General features: G+C 37.2%; 1 protein-coding gene across 1 annotated transcript in view; it reads left to right on the plus strand.

The window, feature by feature from the left end:
* The window catches only part of poe (E3 ubiquitin-protein ligase-like protein poe), an 849790-nt gene that overhangs the window by 615448 nt on the left and 213402 nt on the right, over positions 1-20940 (plus strand). Inside the window, exon 53 of the mRNA XM_090388478.1 lies at positions 7377-7621. Within this exon, the coding sequence (XP_090244604.1) occupies positions 7377-7621 (245 nt within the window). The remainder of the gene's footprint in view (positions 1-7376; positions 7622-20940) is intronic.

Consider the following 20940-nt stretch of genomic DNA (forward strand, 5'->3'; position numbering starts at 1 on the left):
TGTTAACACACAATAACCTAACTAACAGCATGACTCCTCATCCCTTTCTGTACACATTGTACTCTCCAAATTCCAATTCTGCATTCCCTATCTCTGTGTGAAACCACATCTCTGATATCTCAACAATATTCACCTTTGATGTTCTCACCAGTACCTCAAATTCATCAAATTTATTCACATTGGTGTGCATGCATGTATACATGCACCCCTATTCTTCGTCTTAGTTACCCTAACACAACCTATGTATTTACTTGTTCCATGATGACTCCCAGCACCTCACATTCCAGGCTGCTGCTCATTCCAATAGAAGCAATACAAGGATCACTTTAACTGATGCCTGCGGCTACTGTTAATCTACTAGTCTGTGAACCCCCCAAGCTAACAGTTTTCTGAACCACCTAACACTGTCTTGATAGCATCAGCAAATACTCTTGCACCCTTTCTATTTGAGTATATCCCATCCCTGTAGAAACAATCTCTCCTGTTAACGAGCACAGACCATGCTGGGAAAAATTCTGCCACACAAGCTCTGCACAATTTCTCCTGGGCCGAATTGATTCACAAGGCTCTCATCATATACTCCCTCCTATCATGTCTGTGCAGAATTGCAGACACTTTCAAATTTAACCCTAACTCGCAACTTTTTTTCAACATTGACCTGTGCTTGTTGAGTAAATTCACAGATCTAATACTCTTAATGTCATTAGTGCCAACGGGTACAACAATATCTCTGTTTGTGCCCTTAAAAAAAATGTACTGATAAGGCCTTGTTTTACATGCCTAGTGGATTTCAAAATGAAAGCTTTGCCCAGTCTTGAATTTGCATTGTTGTTTGTTTGTTTGTTATTTGGTTTTTAGGAGCATTAGCAACTAAGGCCATATTGGTCATTGCCTGACCTTTCCGCATCCTCCGTATTTGGTGATGACGGGCTTGAACCCCAGTCTAAACAAGAAGCGTGTGCTACGCACTGCTGCTCCTTCCCACCTGGCTATGGAGGCACCCAAGAAGTTGCATTAATAAGCCTGAAAAGACAATAGGATTTTTCAATTAAATTATGCTTAACTAATAACATGCTAAATTAATTCAAGCACACAATAGTCAAGTTTTCTTATGTTCTTTCATGTTTCTATAATATTCTGTCATCTCATTCCCTCCTTTCATTACCTTGGGGTTTAATCCCCCAAAAAATTTTCATTGTTCTTGACTGCTGGTTATGCATGCATCACCATTTACATTATGTGTGTATTTAGTGTCTGTGTCCTCACCCTAATAGCTTTTCTGTTTACGGTCCAAAGTTATCACACATGCACAACCCCTATCATCAGTGTTCAAATATTCTGATTTGGGGGAAGAGGGGGCAGTTATCCACCATTTCGAAACAAGATGGCCATCATTTGATTTAAACAGCACCAGGTTAAAACTGATTTATTTACATGTGATCCAGACTGAATTTACAATATTTTGGTGGGAGAAGTGGGGGGGGATGGTCTACTGTTCTTTGTACTCTCAGCCACAGATTTCTCATAATCTCTCTTAACCTGCCTAACACCTTTGAGTAACTTTATTACATACTATTTTACAGTTACTGTAGAATTCAGACTCCCCTAATAATTTAAAGCCATACTATACATTTTTCTTTGTGGTTAACTTATAGAAGGCACCATTCATTATGGCCAGTCTACAAAATATAGTTACATCAGAGGAATTAAAGGATGAGTTTAATTTCTTAATCATCTGAATTATCACAGTTCTGCCATTTACATCACTAATTTACAGGTATTTGTTGTGGCCTGACACTTGGCCAGGGTGCTATCAGTAGATTAACCTTTGCAAGGTCATTATTATCGATAGCTCACACTTGTGGGATTTATGAATGGTTGGAAGCACTAGGTATATGTTCCATGCAATAGAAAAGTAAGAAGATGAAGGTATTCATTCCATCTTTCAATCTCTTTTAATAATGATGGACACTTGAGAGATCTTTTATTACAATAGGTGTTAACTGACTAGTCCTCTTCTACCAAAAGGTAGAAGTTTATAAACCAATTTTTCCCTTATATTCAACATATTTTCCACTCTTTTGCAGCTACCAGCATTGTCTGTGCATTAGTCATGTCACTGTAGGATCAAAAGAAGTGTCAGAGCCCCTTAGGCCTTTGCTGAATTAAATGAGGAAAAAAAAGTATACCAGCCCAATTGAAAATAATGTAACAGTCAAGGAGTTAACACAATCTGTATCATACTTTGCAGCCGACCGGGCTAGCCAGGTGGGTAAAGTGCCTGCCTGGCAACCCAAAGGTCGCGGGTTCGATTCCCGCCTCGGGCTTGGATCAGTATACTGCAAAAACCTTGGGAGGTGCATTATGGCCACAGAAGCCTATGCGCCAACAACTACCAAAAAAAAAAAAAAAAACATACTTTGCATATCAAAACCACTGAAACTGTGGGATAGGACATGAAGAAAATCAGCCATGTGGAATCTTGAATATTCATTCTTTCCTTATAGTCATTATAATAATGTAAAGTTACAAGAATTAGGATGAATATGAAAACTCATGCATCTGTTGACTCATTTTTCATTGCTATTTGTATTTCAAGTCTTATGCTATAAATGAGGAATTGACAAATTTTTTTACAAAGTAAACAATTTTACTTAGCCAATGGATAGCCATCATGAATAGCACAGTTGGTATAATTACTGTCCTCTCCATGCTGGGTGGAAAAGACACAAGTTCAAATTGCATCAGTGATGCAAGGAATTTTTATTGGTCTTTTTTCACAATGTGGCTGAGTTAGCTGATATCTGGTGTAGCATGGTAGCCTAGTTTTTCATCCGGCAAACAGAAAATTGACCACAGAACAAGATACAGCTATATTATATACTGCACAATATGGCCTGAGTTGCTGATGCACCTAAAATCCTACAAAAACAATCAACCAACTTAGTCAGTAGGGTGTTTCAGAAGTATGCAGAAAATTCTGGATTATGCTTTTTAATTCTATTAATTTTATTTTATTTATTTTGTCTAAACATATCTTTAAAAATAATAAAATAAAATGTTTATTCAGACTGTTTATTTATATGCTTATTCTTATTTATCTTATTATTATTTAATTATTTTTGTGGAGGTGCATTATGGCCACAGAAGCCAATGCGCCAACAACTACCAAAAAAAATAAAAAATATTTTTGTTATTTTTTTACCGTTTTGAACAGACATAGCTCTGTAACCATTCAAAATTGGATATGTGTTTAAATGACTTTTTTCTTTTTGTTTTTCTTTTTTTTTCCCCTTATTTTGGAACCTTGAATATGTCCCAGAATTTTTTGCACATACTTTTAAAACATCCTATATAACATCTATAACATCCTTCTTTCACTGTCGCTTTGAAATCATCAAGAGACAATGCCAGTGGTACTCCTTCGCTGTGTAGTGCTTCTGTGTTTGGCTTTGATCCAGGACTTTCATGGTAGCTGATAGAATAACTAGCTGTCACTATTGAGATATGTTGTAGTAAAGTGTATTGTCCTTTTGTTTTTTAAGCCTATTGTTGAGAAGATTCTTTTTTCTTCTTATTTAATCAAACAATAATCACAGCCCCACTGAAAATTAATGTCTTCACTTATTTAATCTTATTTAATCCTTTATTCTGATTAATTAATATGATTTCATTACAGAAGTACTGCCAAACATATCTACATGGGAAGCATATCATAAGCTTGCTGTCAGACAGTGTGGAAGCAGTTTTGCACTTTTACTAGGAGATCAATGAGTAGTATATTAGACTTTTTAAATAGTGTATAGTGTGTTCATGTCTAATGGCACCAGGGATTCCCCCAATCTCCATGTAATATATATTGTTGTGTGAAACAGTATACTTGAGGCCAGAGATTTAAAAGTGTGTGGGCTTTTTTGGGAGGTATAGTGTTGTGTACCATTGTTCATGCCGACCGGGCTAGCCGGGTGAGTAAAGTGCTTACCTAGCAACCCAAAGGTCGCGGGTTCGAATCCCGCCTCGGGCTTGGATCAAAGTACTGCAAAAACCTTGGGAGGTGCATTATGGCCACAGAAGCCGATGCGCCAATAACTACTACCAAAAAAAAAAAAAAAAACCATTGTTCATCTGGCCATTTAGCTGTTGGGCCCCTAATAACACCCACCATTGCCCACACTAAGCCCCTGGAGGCAGACCAAGTACACAGTAGCTCTATATTTTACTCTGGCTGGCCCTGCCACCTAGTTTCATGAGATTTCAGTGACTAGGGCCTAAAAAAAAAAAAAATAACCATAGGCTAGTGGGGTGTTAACTACAAACAAAAAGTGCAAGTTCTCAAATGCATTTAGATTTACAAATAATGCACCATCCATCTGCTGAAATATTTAGCATTAGCACTAGAATGCGATTTAATTTGGATGTAGTTAGATTTTACAGTGTAGGGCGTGCTTTGGTGTATAGCAGTGGATGTATAGCAGTATAGCAGCTTTTTTTTAAAAATGGCACCCCTAAGTAATTTATTTTATTTTGCGGCACCCCTACTCAATTTTCTCAATACATATATATAATATTAATATATATATATATATATATATAAATCTTATATGATATTTATTACAATAATTTAATTATAAAAATTACATTTCATAATACAAATTATATATATATATATATACGGTATATAATTTTATTCTTTATATAGAGGTACTAAGTAAACATCAATTATAGATCACCACAAAATTAAAAAGATGCTGTACACCTTTTAATAATGAAATAAAAATATAAATTAAAATTAAACCCAAATTATGTGGCACCCCTGGAATGTTGTTGCATCACCCTGGTCGAAAACCACTGGTGTATAGGTAGAGTGGGGGTTGAACACTGCGGGGTAAAAGGCAGAAGTATGGGGACGATAGAGAAGGTGACCCCAGGTGGTCAGTGAGGCAGGCCCATGCCCCACCAGGTGAAAAGAGGGGCGGCAGCGATAGGGAATTGAAAGTGAATAGGGCAAGAGCACCCTATTCAGATCGCCGAGTGGCATTGGCAGCGTGGCTGCAGAGGTCATATTTATGTCTAGTCCAGTGGCATCACAGTTCCTGGAACAGGTAACATCCGGGAAAATAGGAAGTCAGAATGGTTGTGGGTCACACGTGGGAACGAATCCTGTCCACGATTGCTATTCATCTGATGCACAGAGGTTCAAAGGCATTTGCAGCAGAGCTGCGAGAGTCATAGTTCAGTTAGGTCTAGTGATGTCACAATTCTCAGGACTCGCACTCTCTGGACGGAAAAGTGTCTGGTTGATTTCAGATCTCGTGTAGGAGCAGGTCCCATCCAAGGTTGCTGTCCATCCAATGCATTGGAGTTTTTGTCTTAGTCCTCCATTTTGTGAACTTACATTCATTGAAGTGCAAGTTTTGCAGGGGCAATGTGGTCAGAGGCCTGCATAGCAGATCAAGATGGTTGATAGGTAGGCCGTTGTTGTATAGAGAGAAATATTTTATAGTGGTTGCAGCAGAGAAGATGACAGAAGAGTCCTGCACTCACGTAGAGCTCCTGTGCAAATTGGGTAAGAGCTTTGTAGTGGTCTTCGGATTTTAGCACTAGGTGTTCCTGATTTTAGAGCGAAAAGTGAGTATTCATGATAAGGATGTGGTGGAGGTCCTCATATAATGGACAGTTGTACATAACATGACTCATTTTAAATAGTGAACATATGCTATTTACTGCTGTATAAATGAATACCTGAATCATTTTTTGCTTAATCTCCAGGATAATATGCCCTCATATGTGCGTATGACTGTTTAAAATATTTTAATAATTTTAGTAGGTAATTTTATTTAATTGGCAATTGTCAAATAATGCAGAACTACTGCACTGAAATGGAAAGAGAAAAAGTGAATTTTAGAAATCTTATGCCTATTTGTAAGAAAAAGTGTATGTTTTAGACCTTTCTTAACTTGTGGTTCGAGGTGTACAGATCTCAGATGAAGTAAAAGGTATTCCTTCCAGCACCTTGGGTTTTTCTTTCCCACATATCTGCAAAACAACATAGAATATATGCATTTGTATACTGATGCCCCATGGTCAGTATATAAACAGATATATTCTCACAGTTCAACCCAAGCTTTTGGATTCAGAAGTAGTTAGTGAAACCATCCCATGATAAGCAGATACCATTTATGCTTTCAGAATGAGTACACCAGTAATAGAATGCAAATTCCACATGAAATTGTTTAATGGGCTGTGGGTATATGTTAACATTAGCATTAGTAGAGGCATATGATGCAAGAAAGCAAACTTATATAGCATCAGCCAAAAAAAAAAAAAAAACTCCCCATTTCACCCATCCATTCACTTCCAAAATTTGTCCTTATTCCTGGAATTTATTTAAGCTATCAGCTTCCACAATGACAGATGGAAGTTTGTTTCAGCAAAGAACTACCCATTGGCTAAAGGCAAATTTCCACACATCTATTCTACAACTGTCTTTCCTGAATTTGAATTTATGCCCCCTCAGGTTCCACACATCTGAGCAAGAGGAAGAATCCCATTAGCATTGAGCCTACTCAAACCATTCAAGACCTTATACACCTCAATGAGATCACCTTGCAGAATTTAAGCCTTTCTTGGTAAAAGCATCTCTTTGTTTTCTTCACCAATCTTGTTGCCTTCTCTGTACTCATTCTAGCAACTGTACATCCTTCCTAAAATGAGACCTCCAGACCTTCCTACTAGCAAAATTCCTGTATATCATTGACAAGACCCAATAACCTGCTCTGGCAGCCTGTAATAGTAGTAGTTTATTAATCCAATAGAATGCATTGTTGAACAACCATAGGCTAGTGAGGTGTTAACTACAAACAAAAAGTGCAAGTTCTCAAATGCATTTAGATTTACAAATAATGCACCATCCATCTGCTAAAATATTTAGCATTAGCATTAGTTGAGGCATATGATACAAAAAGATGCAAGAATGTGTTTAAGTAATGGATTAAAAAAATGAATAAAATATAAATCTAATGATTTCATTATAAATGAGTAAAGGCAGGTTTGTTTTATTGATTCTACAGGAAATGTCTCCATTTTAAGCTCCATAAACATATGATAAAATATGTTTATGGAGCTAAAGATGAAGATAAACATATCTTTAAACTTAATGATATGATAGGTTTGTTGTCAACATTAGAATAGAACAATTCATTCACATTACTTCTTTAGACATAATTGTCTTAAAACATTGCTGATATAAATCAGCAATTTGAAAATTGTGACTATAAAATGTATGGAGCATGTTGGATAATCGAAACTTGTTTATGATTTTTGAGATGTTTGTAATAATAATAATGTTACACTAATGAAACACTTTATTTTATTAGATCATACTTTAGAAGTAACAGATCTTGAAAATGAAGATAATGGGGATACAATTTCTTTACATAAAATTGATAATACTCAAGAGCATTCCATCTTAAGCAGCCCAAAACAACCTGGAGAATCTTCTGGTAGTGGCCATTTCATGATGCAGCTTGCAGAAGCCTTTTGGAGACTTCACGAACTGCAACCCAAAAATGTTGCTATTGCTCCTGTATCTCATCATGCACTAGTTCATGTGGAAGCTACAGTAAGCTGTATATTTTGGTTTTAATTTTGTTTACTATCAAAATAACAGTATTCCATTTAGCTGCTAGTTTTACTTTACTGTGAGGTGAATTAGGTATCATTGCAGATTCTGCTTATTCATACCTTTTAGGGACTGTGTAGAATGTGTTTCAAACAGCACCTTTCTACTTGAATAGGGACTATATGCTATTCAAGTAGAAAGCGGTTCATTTCATCCTGTGGCAATAATAAGGAAAAAATACGTATTGTGCAAGAAATGTTGACCTAACTGCTGGATAAAATATAAAGTACTTCTTTACATATGGATTTTTAAAAAAAATAATAATAATAAATACTAACTGCTGACATTCTCATATCTTTCAATAAATCAAAATTGAAATTTGATTTATTGAAAGATATGAGAATGTCAGGAGTTAGTATTATTAATTGAAAATATTATTTTCTTATTTTATAACCGAATTAATTAAAGATGTGTAATTGTTTTACTCAATAAAAGAAAACAGTTATTTAAAATCAAGAAAACAATATCTTTATGTATAATGCTTTAATTTTAGTTTAGATTGGTTATTATTAAAGGTTTTTTTTTTTTTTTTGCTAGAATTTGTTACTTTATGAAACCTCTTGATAGACAATATTTTCAGTATAGATCTCTTCATAGGGGGTGCGAGTCTGCCTTGTATTTACTCATATCTTTAGCATTATAATTAGTAGAGGCATATGATACAAGAAAAAAAACTTCCCATTTCACCTATCCATTCGCTCCAAACGTTTGTACAGTTCTTCCTTGAAGCAACCACCACTCACTGGCTAAAGACAAATTTTTGCACATCTATTTGTGCAACTGTCTTTCCTCAATTTAAATTTATGCACTCTCAAGTGTGTAATCTGAGCAAGAGGAAGAATCATCAGCATTGAGCTTGCTCAAACCATTCAAGACTTTAGTAGAGGCATATGATGCAAGAAAGCAAGCTTATGCAGCATCAGCAAAAAAAAAAAAAAAAAAACCCACTCCCATTTCACCCTTCCATTCGTTGGAAATACCTGTCCAGCTGAGCCTTAAATTTATTTAGGCTATCAACTTCCACAACAAGGGATGGAAGTCTGTTCCACCAACCAACTACCCCTCGTAGTCTGTTCCACCAACCAACCAACTACTTTATACACCTCGATCAGATCACCTCACAGGTGCCTAGTCTCCAGATGCTGAAATTTACAGACACCTTTCTTTGTTCCCCCTCACCAATCTCATTACTGACTATCTCTATACTCATTCGAGCAGCTCTACTCTTCCTAAAATGAGGCCTTCAGACCTGTATGCAGTACTCAAAAGGTGTGGCCTGACTATTGCATTATACAAAGGGATAATCACCTTATTCCTGCTAGCAAATTCATGTATATCATTGAGCAGTGCAGCCTGTCTGCACTGCATAGAAAAATTCATATCTGACTGCACAATTACCACCAGTTCTTTTTCATTCTCCATTACTCTGAGGTTGCTGCTGCCCATATGCAATACTTTGTATTTGTCAATGTTAAAATTCAGTTGCCATTTCTCAGCCTATCTTCCCAACTTTTCTAGATCCTGTTGCAATAGCATACTGTAAATGACAGTCATATCGTCTGCAAACTTGGACATTGAATCTGTTTTGCCTTCATCAATATCATTGATAAATATGTAAAACAACAATGGGCCGAACACAGAACCCTAGGAAACTCCACTAACAACATTAGTTCATGAATAGCAGTGTCCATTGAATGCCACTCTCTGTCTTCTCCCACTCAACCATCCTTTTATCCATTGTAGCAACTTGCCCTTAATGCCATACTGCTTTTATTTGTACAGTAGTATTCCAGGTGCAAAGGTGCAACTGTATCAAAAGCTCTCCTGAAATCCAAATATATGATATCAAAATTATTTTTTCTGTCGAGTTCCTTTGTGACCACATCATAGTATCCAATCAAATTTGTCAGACAAAGTCTTCCCCTTAATAAACCCATTCTATGTCTTAATTATTACTGCAGTCTTGTCTAGATGATCCTGCAGTGCTTCTTTAACCAGTGACTCCATTATTTTCCCCCGGAACAGAAGTTAAACTATCAGGTCTGTAATTACTCGTGTCACCTTTTGATTCCCTTTGTGAATTGGGGATACATTAGCATATCTCCAGTCCATGGGGAACTCCCCTGGCTGAATCCAAGGATGGTCTCATAATTATGGCTAAGGGTTTTCTTACTTCCTTTGCTGCTCCTTTAATATAACTGGATAGATGTCATCCACCGAAAGTGCCTTTCTTATGTGTACCTTCAACAATTTCTCCTGCACTTTGCTCTCAGCTATTACAAAATCATTTAGCTCCCTGTTTGAGTTTGATAAACTTCTGGCCTTGACTTCCCTACAGAATTCCTCATATGTGAATGTAGATGCAAAATACTCATTCAGTTTGTCAGCTACCTGAGCAGGATCATCAACAGTCAGATATCAAATGAACCAATCTGATTCATCCCTTTCCTTCTAGAGTTTACATAAGTAAAGAAGTCTTTGCTGTTTTGATTTGCATCCTTTGCTAAAGATTTCTTGTAATCTGCCTTCGCTTGTTTAACCTGCTTTGTGACTTGATTACAGACTATCTTATATCTACCATAGGCTTCAGTATTATCTGATAATTTATATGCATCTCATGCATTTTTCTTCTCTTCCATGAGTCTCATTAGTTCATCTGATATCCATTTAGGTCAGTATTTCTTAGTTGGTATGAAAAGCCTAGTAGCTTCCAAGATTAATTCCTGCTAGTTTGCAAGTGACCAATCCACAAGTCCAAACCAATATTTTAATCAAAAAATCCAGTTTAATTTGGTAATGAAGGTCTACTCTTTAGGTTGAGTGAACGATAATTTAATTTAGTTATATATATAGTGAATCATAATTTAATTGTAATGTAGTGAATGTTATAATAAATTTGGTAATAATGTTTGTGAAAAGACAACTATATTCAGGGATATTTGAGAAATGGTATGAGTTATTATCATTACACATTTATTATACTTATACAGGATGTATGCAAAGTAGTTATTTTACTATTAGTTATGCAGAATTCAGCAACCAACTTGTCTCTGATATTTGTCATCCAGGTGGATCAGAGAATGCTGCAGAGGTTGGTTATAAGGATTAAAATAAAGTTCCAGTTAACCAGTAAATTTCCTTTCCAGGGTCATCCTTTTTTGGGCTAGTCGTATTTATATATCTCATTTTTCTGTCATCAGTGTCAAGGAATAATTGGGGGAAGGGGACCTAGCTTTGTTTGGATTTGATCACATATACCTGAAGTAATAAAACGTACATGGAACTCATTTATTCATTACATCCATCACACCATTATGATTATAATATCCTGGTTTACAGTATCAGGCAAATACATCAGTTACTTAATTTCTTCTTTAGAAATTAGCTCATTAGATTTCGTTAATATCAAACTTGATCCCTGTTTGAGATTTTTCAAATGTTTTTTGTAGATGCAAAACTTAAGGCCAATATTCTGAACTGTTCTTCATTAGCATATGTTGAAAAATGGTTTTGATCATTTTTAATGGATTTCTTATATTATGCTGGACAGGTAGCAATTTCTTTAGTGTAGATTGGTGAAATTTAAGTTTCCTTAGAGATAGGAGTATTTGAAGTTTCTGGCTTTCCGTATATTTTATTATTTAAAAATAAAATAGTAATATTAAATTACAAACATTTATATGCATGTAACCCTTTTTAGTTTTTAGAGTAATAATTTAAAAACAGATATATACAGTTATACCCAGTTATTTATTAACAAATAAAGTACAAATAAAATAAAATAAGAGTACAAAAAAAAAAATATTTTATATTAACTTATCAGTTGATAAAGGGACACGTGTTCCAAAAGCTACTGGTTTTGTACTCTTATTTTATTTTATTTGTACTTTATTTGTTAATAAATAAATGGGTATAACTGTATATATCTGTATTTGAAACTATGGACCCCAGTACTCCAGGCCCATTCGTTACTATTCGGTAATAATTTAATATAATTTTAAGGTGTAAAAAAGTCATATCCACTGAAATCAATATTACAAAAGAAGAAAGCTGTGCAATTTGTTTTTGAACGAGCTGTCTGAGGCAGATCCATGTGGGATGTAATGGAGAAAATACACAATGATTCACCAAAGATGAACCCAGATCCGGATAACCCATTACTGTATCGGCCACAGAAAACATTGATGTACTTTATGATGACCTAATTTCGGAATTTCATCGGATTTGGTTACAATACCTAACGAAAACACTAAACATGTCATGTTTAGTGTTTTCGAGATCATAAGAGGGTGAATTGTGCAGAGACAGTTCTTGCAAACAAGTTTCAAACAAGTTTGCCAACAAGATGGTGGCGATAGATAAACTCGAATCCATTACTGTTGTCCAGAACCGAACTACATGGAGTGTCTTCCTTGCCAGAAGAAATTTTAGTGGGTGCCATTAACTACAAAGATGATGACATCAGCTTACTGGGAAGAAGATAGGGATGATATTTAGGCATGGAGTAGCTGCTTAGACAGTTTGAGAATGCAGCAGCATGTGTTTGATTTAACTGTGGTTCAAGCCCTCCTGACCATTAAAGAAGTTAATGATTGCATTTGATAAACAACTTTTTTTTTTTACATTCAAATGGCTAAATCTGTTATAGGTGAATATTATTCTTTCTTACAAATGAATTTTAAGGAACTCTTAAAGGCCAGAATGTCGTGGAAAACTCTTCAGAGGGATCTTCTTCCTACATGACAATGCTTCCAGTGACACAGCCCAGGTAACCATGGAGACAATTTTGGTTATGAATTGTTGTCACACCCACCCTATTTATACATATGGCTTCTTCAGATTACTATCTATTTTCTGCACTGGGGAGAAAAAAAATGATAGGGCAATATTTTCGGACAAATAATGATGCCAATCATTTAGTCAAGAAGTTCTTAGAAGAAAAACGTGGGTTCTACATGGGGAGGGATCGGAAAAAGATGAGGAAATGTTGCACAAGGTATGTGGCCTTTAGAGGTAACTATGTTTTATAAAAGTCTATTCATTTCCAAATAACCCTTGTAAACATATACTGTGGCAAATAATATCAAATATTGGAGATGTTTCATGCTGTTTTGGTTAAAATAAAGCATATATACCTGCTAACTTTTCTAATTTTCTCTAGTAGGTTTATTATTAGACATTGTGTAAGAGTTTTTACTTTACTTCCAGATTTCAGTCGCGTTTATGATGTAGTAATAGTAGTAGTGGCATGTGATGCAAGAAAGCAAGTGTATGAGCTTATGCAGCATCAGCCAAAAAAAAAAAAAAAATCACACCATTCCCTCCAAATGCCTGTCCAGTTCCTCCTTAAATTTATTTAACCTGTCAACTTTCACAACGACAGATGGAAGTTTGTTCCAGCAATTAACCACCCGCTGGCTAAAGGCAAATTTCCACATATCTATTCTACATCTGTCTTTTCTTAATTGGAATTTATGCCCCCTTAGGTTTGTAATCTGAACAAGTAGAAGGATCCCATCAGAATTCAGCGTGCTCAACCCATTCAAGGCCTTATACACCTCAATCAGATCACCGCGCAGGTGCCTAGTCTCCAGCCACTGCAATTTGCAGAACTTAAGCCTCTCTTGGTAAGAGGATCCCTTCATTCCCCTCACCATTCTTGTTGCCCTTCTCTGTACACGCTCAAGTAAATCTACATCCTTCCTAAAATGAGGCCTCCAGACCTGTACGCAGTACTCAAGGCATGGCCTGACCATTGCCTTATACAGAGGGACAATCACCTCCTTCTCCCTGCTAGCAGAATTCCTATATATCATTGACAAAACCCCATGACCTGCCCTGGCAGCCTGTCTGCATTGCTCAGAAAACTTCATATCTGACTGCACAATTACTCCCAGGTCTTTTTCATTTTCTACCACCTTAAGTGTAGTACCACACAGTTGGTACGTTTCTCTGGGGTTACTTCTACCCATATGCAATACTTTGCATTTGTCAAGGTTAAATGTCAGTTGCCACTTCTTAGCCCATCTGCCCAAATTATCTAGATCCTGTTGCAGTAGCACACTGCCATTACTGTCATTAACAACCCTGCCAACCTTTGTATCATCTGCAAACTTCGACATTAAGCCTGATATACCTTCATCAATATCATTGATAAATATACAAAACAACAGTGGACCTAACACCGAACCCTGTGGGACTCCACTAATAACATTAGTCCACGAAGAGCAGCACCCATTGATTACCACCCTCTGTCTTCTCCCACTTAACCATCCTTTTATCCATTGTAGCAACTTACCCTTAATACCATTCTGCTCCAATTTGTACAATAGTCTTCCATGCACAGCAGTGTCAAAAGCTTTCCTGAAATCCAAATATATGATATCAAAATTTTTTTTGCATACAGTTCCTTTGTAACCACATCATAATAGCCTATCAAATTTGTCAGACAAGACTTTCCCTTAACAAACCCATGCTATGTCTGAATTATTGCTGCAGTCTTGTCTAGATGATCCTGCAATGCATCTTTAACCTGTGACTCCATTATTTTACCCGGAACAGAAATTAAACTAACTGATCTGTAATTACTCGTATCACCCTTTGATCCCCCTTTGTGAATTGGGGATACATTTGCACATCTCCAGTCCGTGGGAACCTCCCCTGAGCCCAAGGATGCTCTCATAATTATGGTTAAGGGTTTGCTTAGTTGCTTTGCCACCTCCTTTAATATAACTGGATAGATCCCATCCACCCCAGGTACTTTTCTTATGTTTAACTTCAACAATTTCTCCTCCACTTTGCTTTCATTTATTACAAAATCATTAAGTATCCTGCTACAATTTGATAACCTTCTGCCATTTTCAAACCTTAATAATTCCTCATGTGTGAATGTAGATGCAAAATACTCATTCACTTTGTTTGCTATCTCAGCAGGATCATCAACAGTCAAACCATCGATGTCAAGTGGACCAATCAGATTCATCCCCTTCCTTTTAGAGTTTATATAAGGAGAGAAATCCTTGCTGTTTTTCTTAAGCATCTTTTGCCAAGGATTTCTGGTAATCTGCCTTCGCCTGCCTAACCTCCTTTGTGGCCTGATTACAGACTAGCTTATATCTGCCATAGGCTTCTGAGTCACTTGATAATTTATATGCATCCCATGCATTTTTCTTCTCTGTTACGAGTCTCATTAGTTCATTAGATAACCATTTAGGCCTAAACCTTGAAAAATATTTTTTAATAGGTATGAAACTTTTAGTAGCATCCACGATTAATTCCCTGAATGCTTCCCACTTAGAATTTACTGTTGGTAACATCATCAGTCGATCCCACTGTACAGAATTTAAAAACTGTTGGAGACCACTGTACTCACCTTTACGGAAGCAAAAACCCTTTCCTTTACCCCTGATGGTAATTAAATCTTTAAGTAAATCCCACATCAGTACACTGTGATCACTGCCACCTAGTGGTTCCTTTATCTGCAAATTCTTAATACAAGAATGATCACTGCTGATAACCAGATCAAGAGTATTACTTTCTCTGGTTGCCTGTTGAACATGCTGCTGCAGAAAACAATCATCCAGTAAATCCACAAAAGTCTGACTAGTGTGTGAGTGACCAACCCACAAGTTCCAGTCAATATCTGGGAAGTTAAAATCCCCCATTATAAGACATTCTGATTTATTAGCCCACTCTATTTCTCTGTACAATTGTTCATTGTACTCATTCGAGTCATTAGGCCTATAACACACTCCTACTCTTATTTTTGCTTTCACAGTGCTTTTGTCACACCAAACTGACTCAACAGTGCACTGTTCATCTATATCATCTGGATGCACTTCTTTTAATTTTGTTTTTCTTAATTAACAGCATAACACCTCCCCCCTTCCTATCCTGTCTATCCTTTCTGTACACATTGTACTCCCCAAATTCCTGTTCTGCATTCCTTATATCTGTGTGACACCACGTCTCTGCTATCCCAACAATATCCGCCTTTGATGTCTTGACCAACACTTCAAATTCATCAAATTTATTTACTATACTTTTAGCATTGGTATACATGCCCCTACTCCTATTCCTAGTTACCCTAACACATCCCATATACCCACCTATTTCAGGATGACTGCCATCCGTCCCTGAAACCCTCAACACCCCACGCTCCAGGTCGCTACTTATTCTAATAGACGTTGTGCAAGAATCACCTTCACCTCTGCCTACGGCTACTGTTAAACTATTAGTCCTTGTATCCCCCCCCCAAGCTATCAGTTTTCCGACCCACCTAACACTGCCTCGATAGCATCAGCAAATATTCTTGCACCTTTTCTATTTAAGTGTATCCCATCCCTATAGAAGCAATCTCTCCTGTTAACAAGTACAGTCCAGGCTGAAAAAAATTCTATCCCTTGAGCCTTGCACATTCTTTCCAGGGCCGAATTGATCGACAAGGCTCTCATTATATATTCCCTTCTATCATGTCTGGGCAGAATTGCAGACACTTTCAAATTTAACCCTAATTCTCAGCTTTTGTTCAACAGTGACCTGTGCTTGTTAAGTAAATTTATCAGCATGGGTTTCAAACTGCCATTAAGTGGTTTATGGTTTATCTTTTAGTACCAAAATATAGTGTGTGCTGAACATGTAATCCATCATCTGGTTTAAGTTTTGTTTCTATGTATCAGCATGCATATTGTCTAAGATTTGATACTTACCTAGTATTTTCTTTGCCCTTGTATACTTGTCTAGTTTTCTCAAAATGTTTTAGTTTAATTCTCTTAATTACTTTTTTGTAGAAAAAGATATCAGAAATGTGTATGTCAGCCTATGAAAGTAACTCTCGCATCTAGCTAAGTTACCCCTACCACTACATACCATTAATTTTCTTTGGTTGGAAAACTGAGCACTCTAAAGAAAGTGATGATCAACCAAAGAGATTCATTCATCTTTATTGATTTACTCCGCCCCCGTACAGTAAGAAAAAGTATGTTCACTGTAACCAACATATACAGTACAACAAACAATGAGAGAGAGAGAGAGAGAGAGAGAGAGAGAGAGAGAGAGAGAGAATGGTATGGAGGGTGGCCTTAGGCAAATTAATGAAAGGGATCATCATGGTCGGATTCCGTTGACTCAGAATTCGGACCAGATAGGACCACTAACCCGGGAGGTGGAGTGCTCCCTTGAGTGCTTGAAAAAGGAATCCAGAATTAGTTGCTTTGCACATTGCCTCTTCTCATGCAACAACTCATAGTAGCAACTAAGTTATAGCATAACTTTACGTTGCACTTTAGCGCTTCATTCAAGGTTAGGGTCTTCATCAGCTAACAGATTTAGGCCTTCATCTATAAGATTTAATGCATTCGATATTCCTTTTACTGCCACGCTCCATTCTTCATTAACCTCTGGGCTTTCACTGCTGCCTCCTTTTCTAGAATGCGATGCCGCTCTAGTGCAAACAGATCTTCATTTGACAATTCTTGATGATGTGAATTAATTGAATGATCGACGTGAGTTGTCTCCACTTCATTGAACCCTGTCTTTTTAGCTAGTTTCATGCATTTCTCTTTAGTTTGTGCATAACCTTCATCAGTATCAGTATCAGAGCCTTTGAATACAGTTATGTGGAACTTCAAGCCATGCAGAAATGAATTTTATATTCATTGTTGCATTATACAATGCAACAATGATTTGAAAATGTATTTTTTATTTTGGTCACTCATCCATGTAGCAAGCCATTTTTCATGTGTTCCATCAAATTTGACCGAGCATATGACAACTTTTATGCTGTTAAGGGCACACCTCTCAGGCAAGGTTTTTTTTGTTTGTTTTTTTTTTATGTAAACCCCAAACACGATTAGAACCTATAGTACTTAGTACCGTGCTTAGGTTGGAGGCTGAGAAGTTGAAAGAAGATATTTGTTGATATTGGACTTGAACTTCTGTAGACAGTAATTTTCAGGAAATACGTACGAAGGAAGGTTATTCCAGAAAATGGCAGTTGAATTAATAAACGAGGGAGATAAAAAGTTGGTTCTGTGAATTTGAAGTTGGACAGTAAGTGGATGTTGGCTGGTGGCTGCACGTGTTCAGACTGTTTTGAAAGAGAGAGCAGGAATTATAGAAGCCAATTCAGAAGAACAGTGCCCATAGAAATATCTGTAGAAGAGGCATTCAGCAGAAACAGTACATCTATGAGACAAGTGGAGAGACTCTGTTAGAGATGAATCATTAATTAACCTAACTGCACCACCCCTGATGTGGGAACAATATTCCATGGTAGGGTGGATTTGCGATTTGTACAAAGTGAACAGCTGTTTGGAAGAAAAGTAACGCCGAGAGCGAAAGAGAAAACCAAGTTTTTTTAGATGCAGAGGAAGCAATATTTGCAATGTGCTTGTGCCAAGAGAGATTAGAAGTCAGGGTAATCCCCAAAAGAGATATATCATTTTGCCTAGAAATCGGAGTGTCACCAAATATAAATATAGGAGCAGAAGAATCCTTTTTGCAAGATATAAGACAAGAATGAGTTTTAGAAGGATTGAAATCAAATAAGTTGTCTTTTCCCCACTGGAGAATTACCTGAAGATCTGTATTTAAGGAATTGGTAGCAGATTTTCGAGAAGTTAAAGCTGGTCGAGCAGGGCAAGGTTTCTCAAAATGGAAAGTGGAATGCAATGTGCTATCATTGGCAAAACTATGGATAGGATTTCCAGTCAGTGGAAGAAGGTCATTAATATACAAGAGGAAAAGTGTGGGAGAAAGAACTGAACCTTGGGGGACACCAACATAGTGGAGAAGTTAGAAGACCGAGAGCCATCTACCATCATTCTCAGTGAGCGATCAGAGAGAAAACTGGATAACCAATTACTTAAAACAGTTTGCAAACTATAAAATGGAAGCTTGTTTAGAAGACCATAATGCCAAACACGATCGAAAGCCTTTGAGATATCAAGAGCAACTACTTGTGTTTCACCGAACCTTTCCATTGAATTAGTCCATAAATGAGTAATATAAGCCAGAATATCACCAGTGGATCGACACTGATGGAATCCATACTGGCGATCGTTGATCAGACGGAAGGTTTCTAGGTAGTTTAAGAGTTGGTGGTTAATTGATTTCTCCATTACTTTAGAAACAGTAGGAGTAATTGCAATGGGACAATAATTGGATGGGAGGGATTTGTCACCCTTTTTAGGAACTGGCTGGATATGAGCAAATTTCCAAACAGAAGGAAAAACACCTTTGGAATAAGAAAGTGAAAAAAAAAAGGCAGCAAAGAATAGGAGTAAGTTCAAGAGCACAGATTTTGAGAACAAGTGGAGAAATACTATCGGGACCTGGAGCTTTCGTAGCATCAAGATTCATCAAAATCCTTCTGACGTCCTTTTGATGGAAGACCACAGGAGGCATTGAATGGAGCGTGTTGGGAATGGAGGGAGGTGTTTTACCAAGATCATTAATACATGAGTTGGAAGGAAAATGGGATGTTGGCAAGTCGGCTTTATCCTTGGCTGAAGTGACAACAGAACCATCTGGTTTGGACAGAGTGGAAGCAGAGATGGGCAAAAATTGGCGCCAATAGCTTTGGCAAGAGACCAGGATGCTCAGCTACCATTAGGGCAAGAAGCAAGTTTTCTAATCTTAGCCTGTTCAAACTCTAGTTTGGACTGATTAATAACTGCTTTACAATTGTAGTGGTGTAGCTTTGGTGTAGGCAGAAAATGAAGCTGAAGAATTAGAAACACGCCAATTATGATATGCAACGTTCTTCTCTTGAACAGCCTTAGCACATTTATTGAAAAACCAAGGTTTAGATAAAGAATGAGATTTTAAAGTGGGGTTTTGGATAAAGGATTCCATTCCTGCAAGAATAATTTCACTGACACGATCTGAGCAAACGTTGGCATCAGAAGTTTTGAAACAGTAATCCGACCAAGGAAAAGAAGAAAAGAAATCTCGGAGGTCATCTCATTTTGCATTCTTGTAATGCCAAACAACACGAGGTTGGGAATAGCCATGAGATAAAGGTTCCATTGGAGAAGAGACAATCACCAAGTTGTGATCTGAAGTGCCTAAAGGACCTCTCACTTCGACCATGTACTTAGAAGGGTTGTTTGTGAGAAAAATATCAAGTGTGTTGGCTGTATGATTAGGATTGTCCGGAATTTTTTTGGTAAATGAACAATCTGTGCAAGGTCATTAGTAATTGCAAAAGCCTCAGCATCTCAACCAGCTGGATCAGTGTCTAGAAAACGGAAGTCAGCTGGAGTTGTGAATATTAAAATCACCAAGGAAAATTACCTCACTGTTAGGAAAGTTGGACTGGAGAGAGTCAAGTTGCAAAGAGAGGAAGTCAAAGAGCTCCAAGTGATTAGTGGAGTTGGGAGAACGATAGAGACAACAGATGAATTTGACACAATGAGGTAGAGAGATTTTAAGCCAGAGAAGATCGAAGAGTGGAGATTCCAAATTACCAAGTCTCTGACAGGGAATATCAGAACAGACATATGCACAAGTACCACCTTTGAGGCGAAAGGAATCATACAGCGAATAATTTGTCATCTGAGATGAGCAGTAGTTGAATCAACCGATAACTGAGATTCTGTCAGAAAAAGTACATGAGGTTTGGCAGACTGCAAGTGGAAATGGACATCATTGAGATTAGAATTGAGACCACGTATATTTGTGAAATGAATTAGGAAGTGTTTGGGTGGTTTAGATCTTTTCGCAGATAAGCTTGCTCTATTAGTTTGACAATTCATGGTGTATTCAATAGTAAGAAAAAATGGATGGGACATGCTGTATGAAGTAATGAAATTTTTGGATATGCCGTACACATGGTAAGAATATACCCAGATCTTTGACATAACGTGGCCTCGACAATGCCCCCTGCACACACACTACTCGGACTCCCTCCAGTCACTATCTGGCAGAGTAGAGGTAGCAAGATTATACACTAGCTGATCCGGAAGCCTCCTTGAGAGTTACCAATAGGTTCAGTCCAGTGTACTAACTAGCGGCCAGCCTGCGAACACCGTTTTAGAACTGTACCCTCGAAATGTAAGGAATAATGGATCTCACCACGATGTTCATTATAACCTCAAAAGTCATCAATCATACTGCATGATGGAAGAGATGGGGATGGGTTGACCGGAACTTAGCTCTAGAGACTAAACATGGGTTCCACCACTTCAAGCCTCCAATAAGCAAAGTGGTGGTATTGCACCGGTTGATGAAAGTCATCTACCACCTAGTACTGCCTG

This window comes from Mastigoproctus giganteus, chromosome 14, assembly GCF_048544385.1.
Source record: "Mastigoproctus giganteus isolate SK-2022 chromosome 14, ASM4854438v1, whole genome shotgun sequence".
Classification (NCBI taxonomy): Eukaryota; Metazoa; Arthropoda; class Arachnida; order Uropygi; family Thelyphonidae; genus Mastigoproctus; species Mastigoproctus giganteus.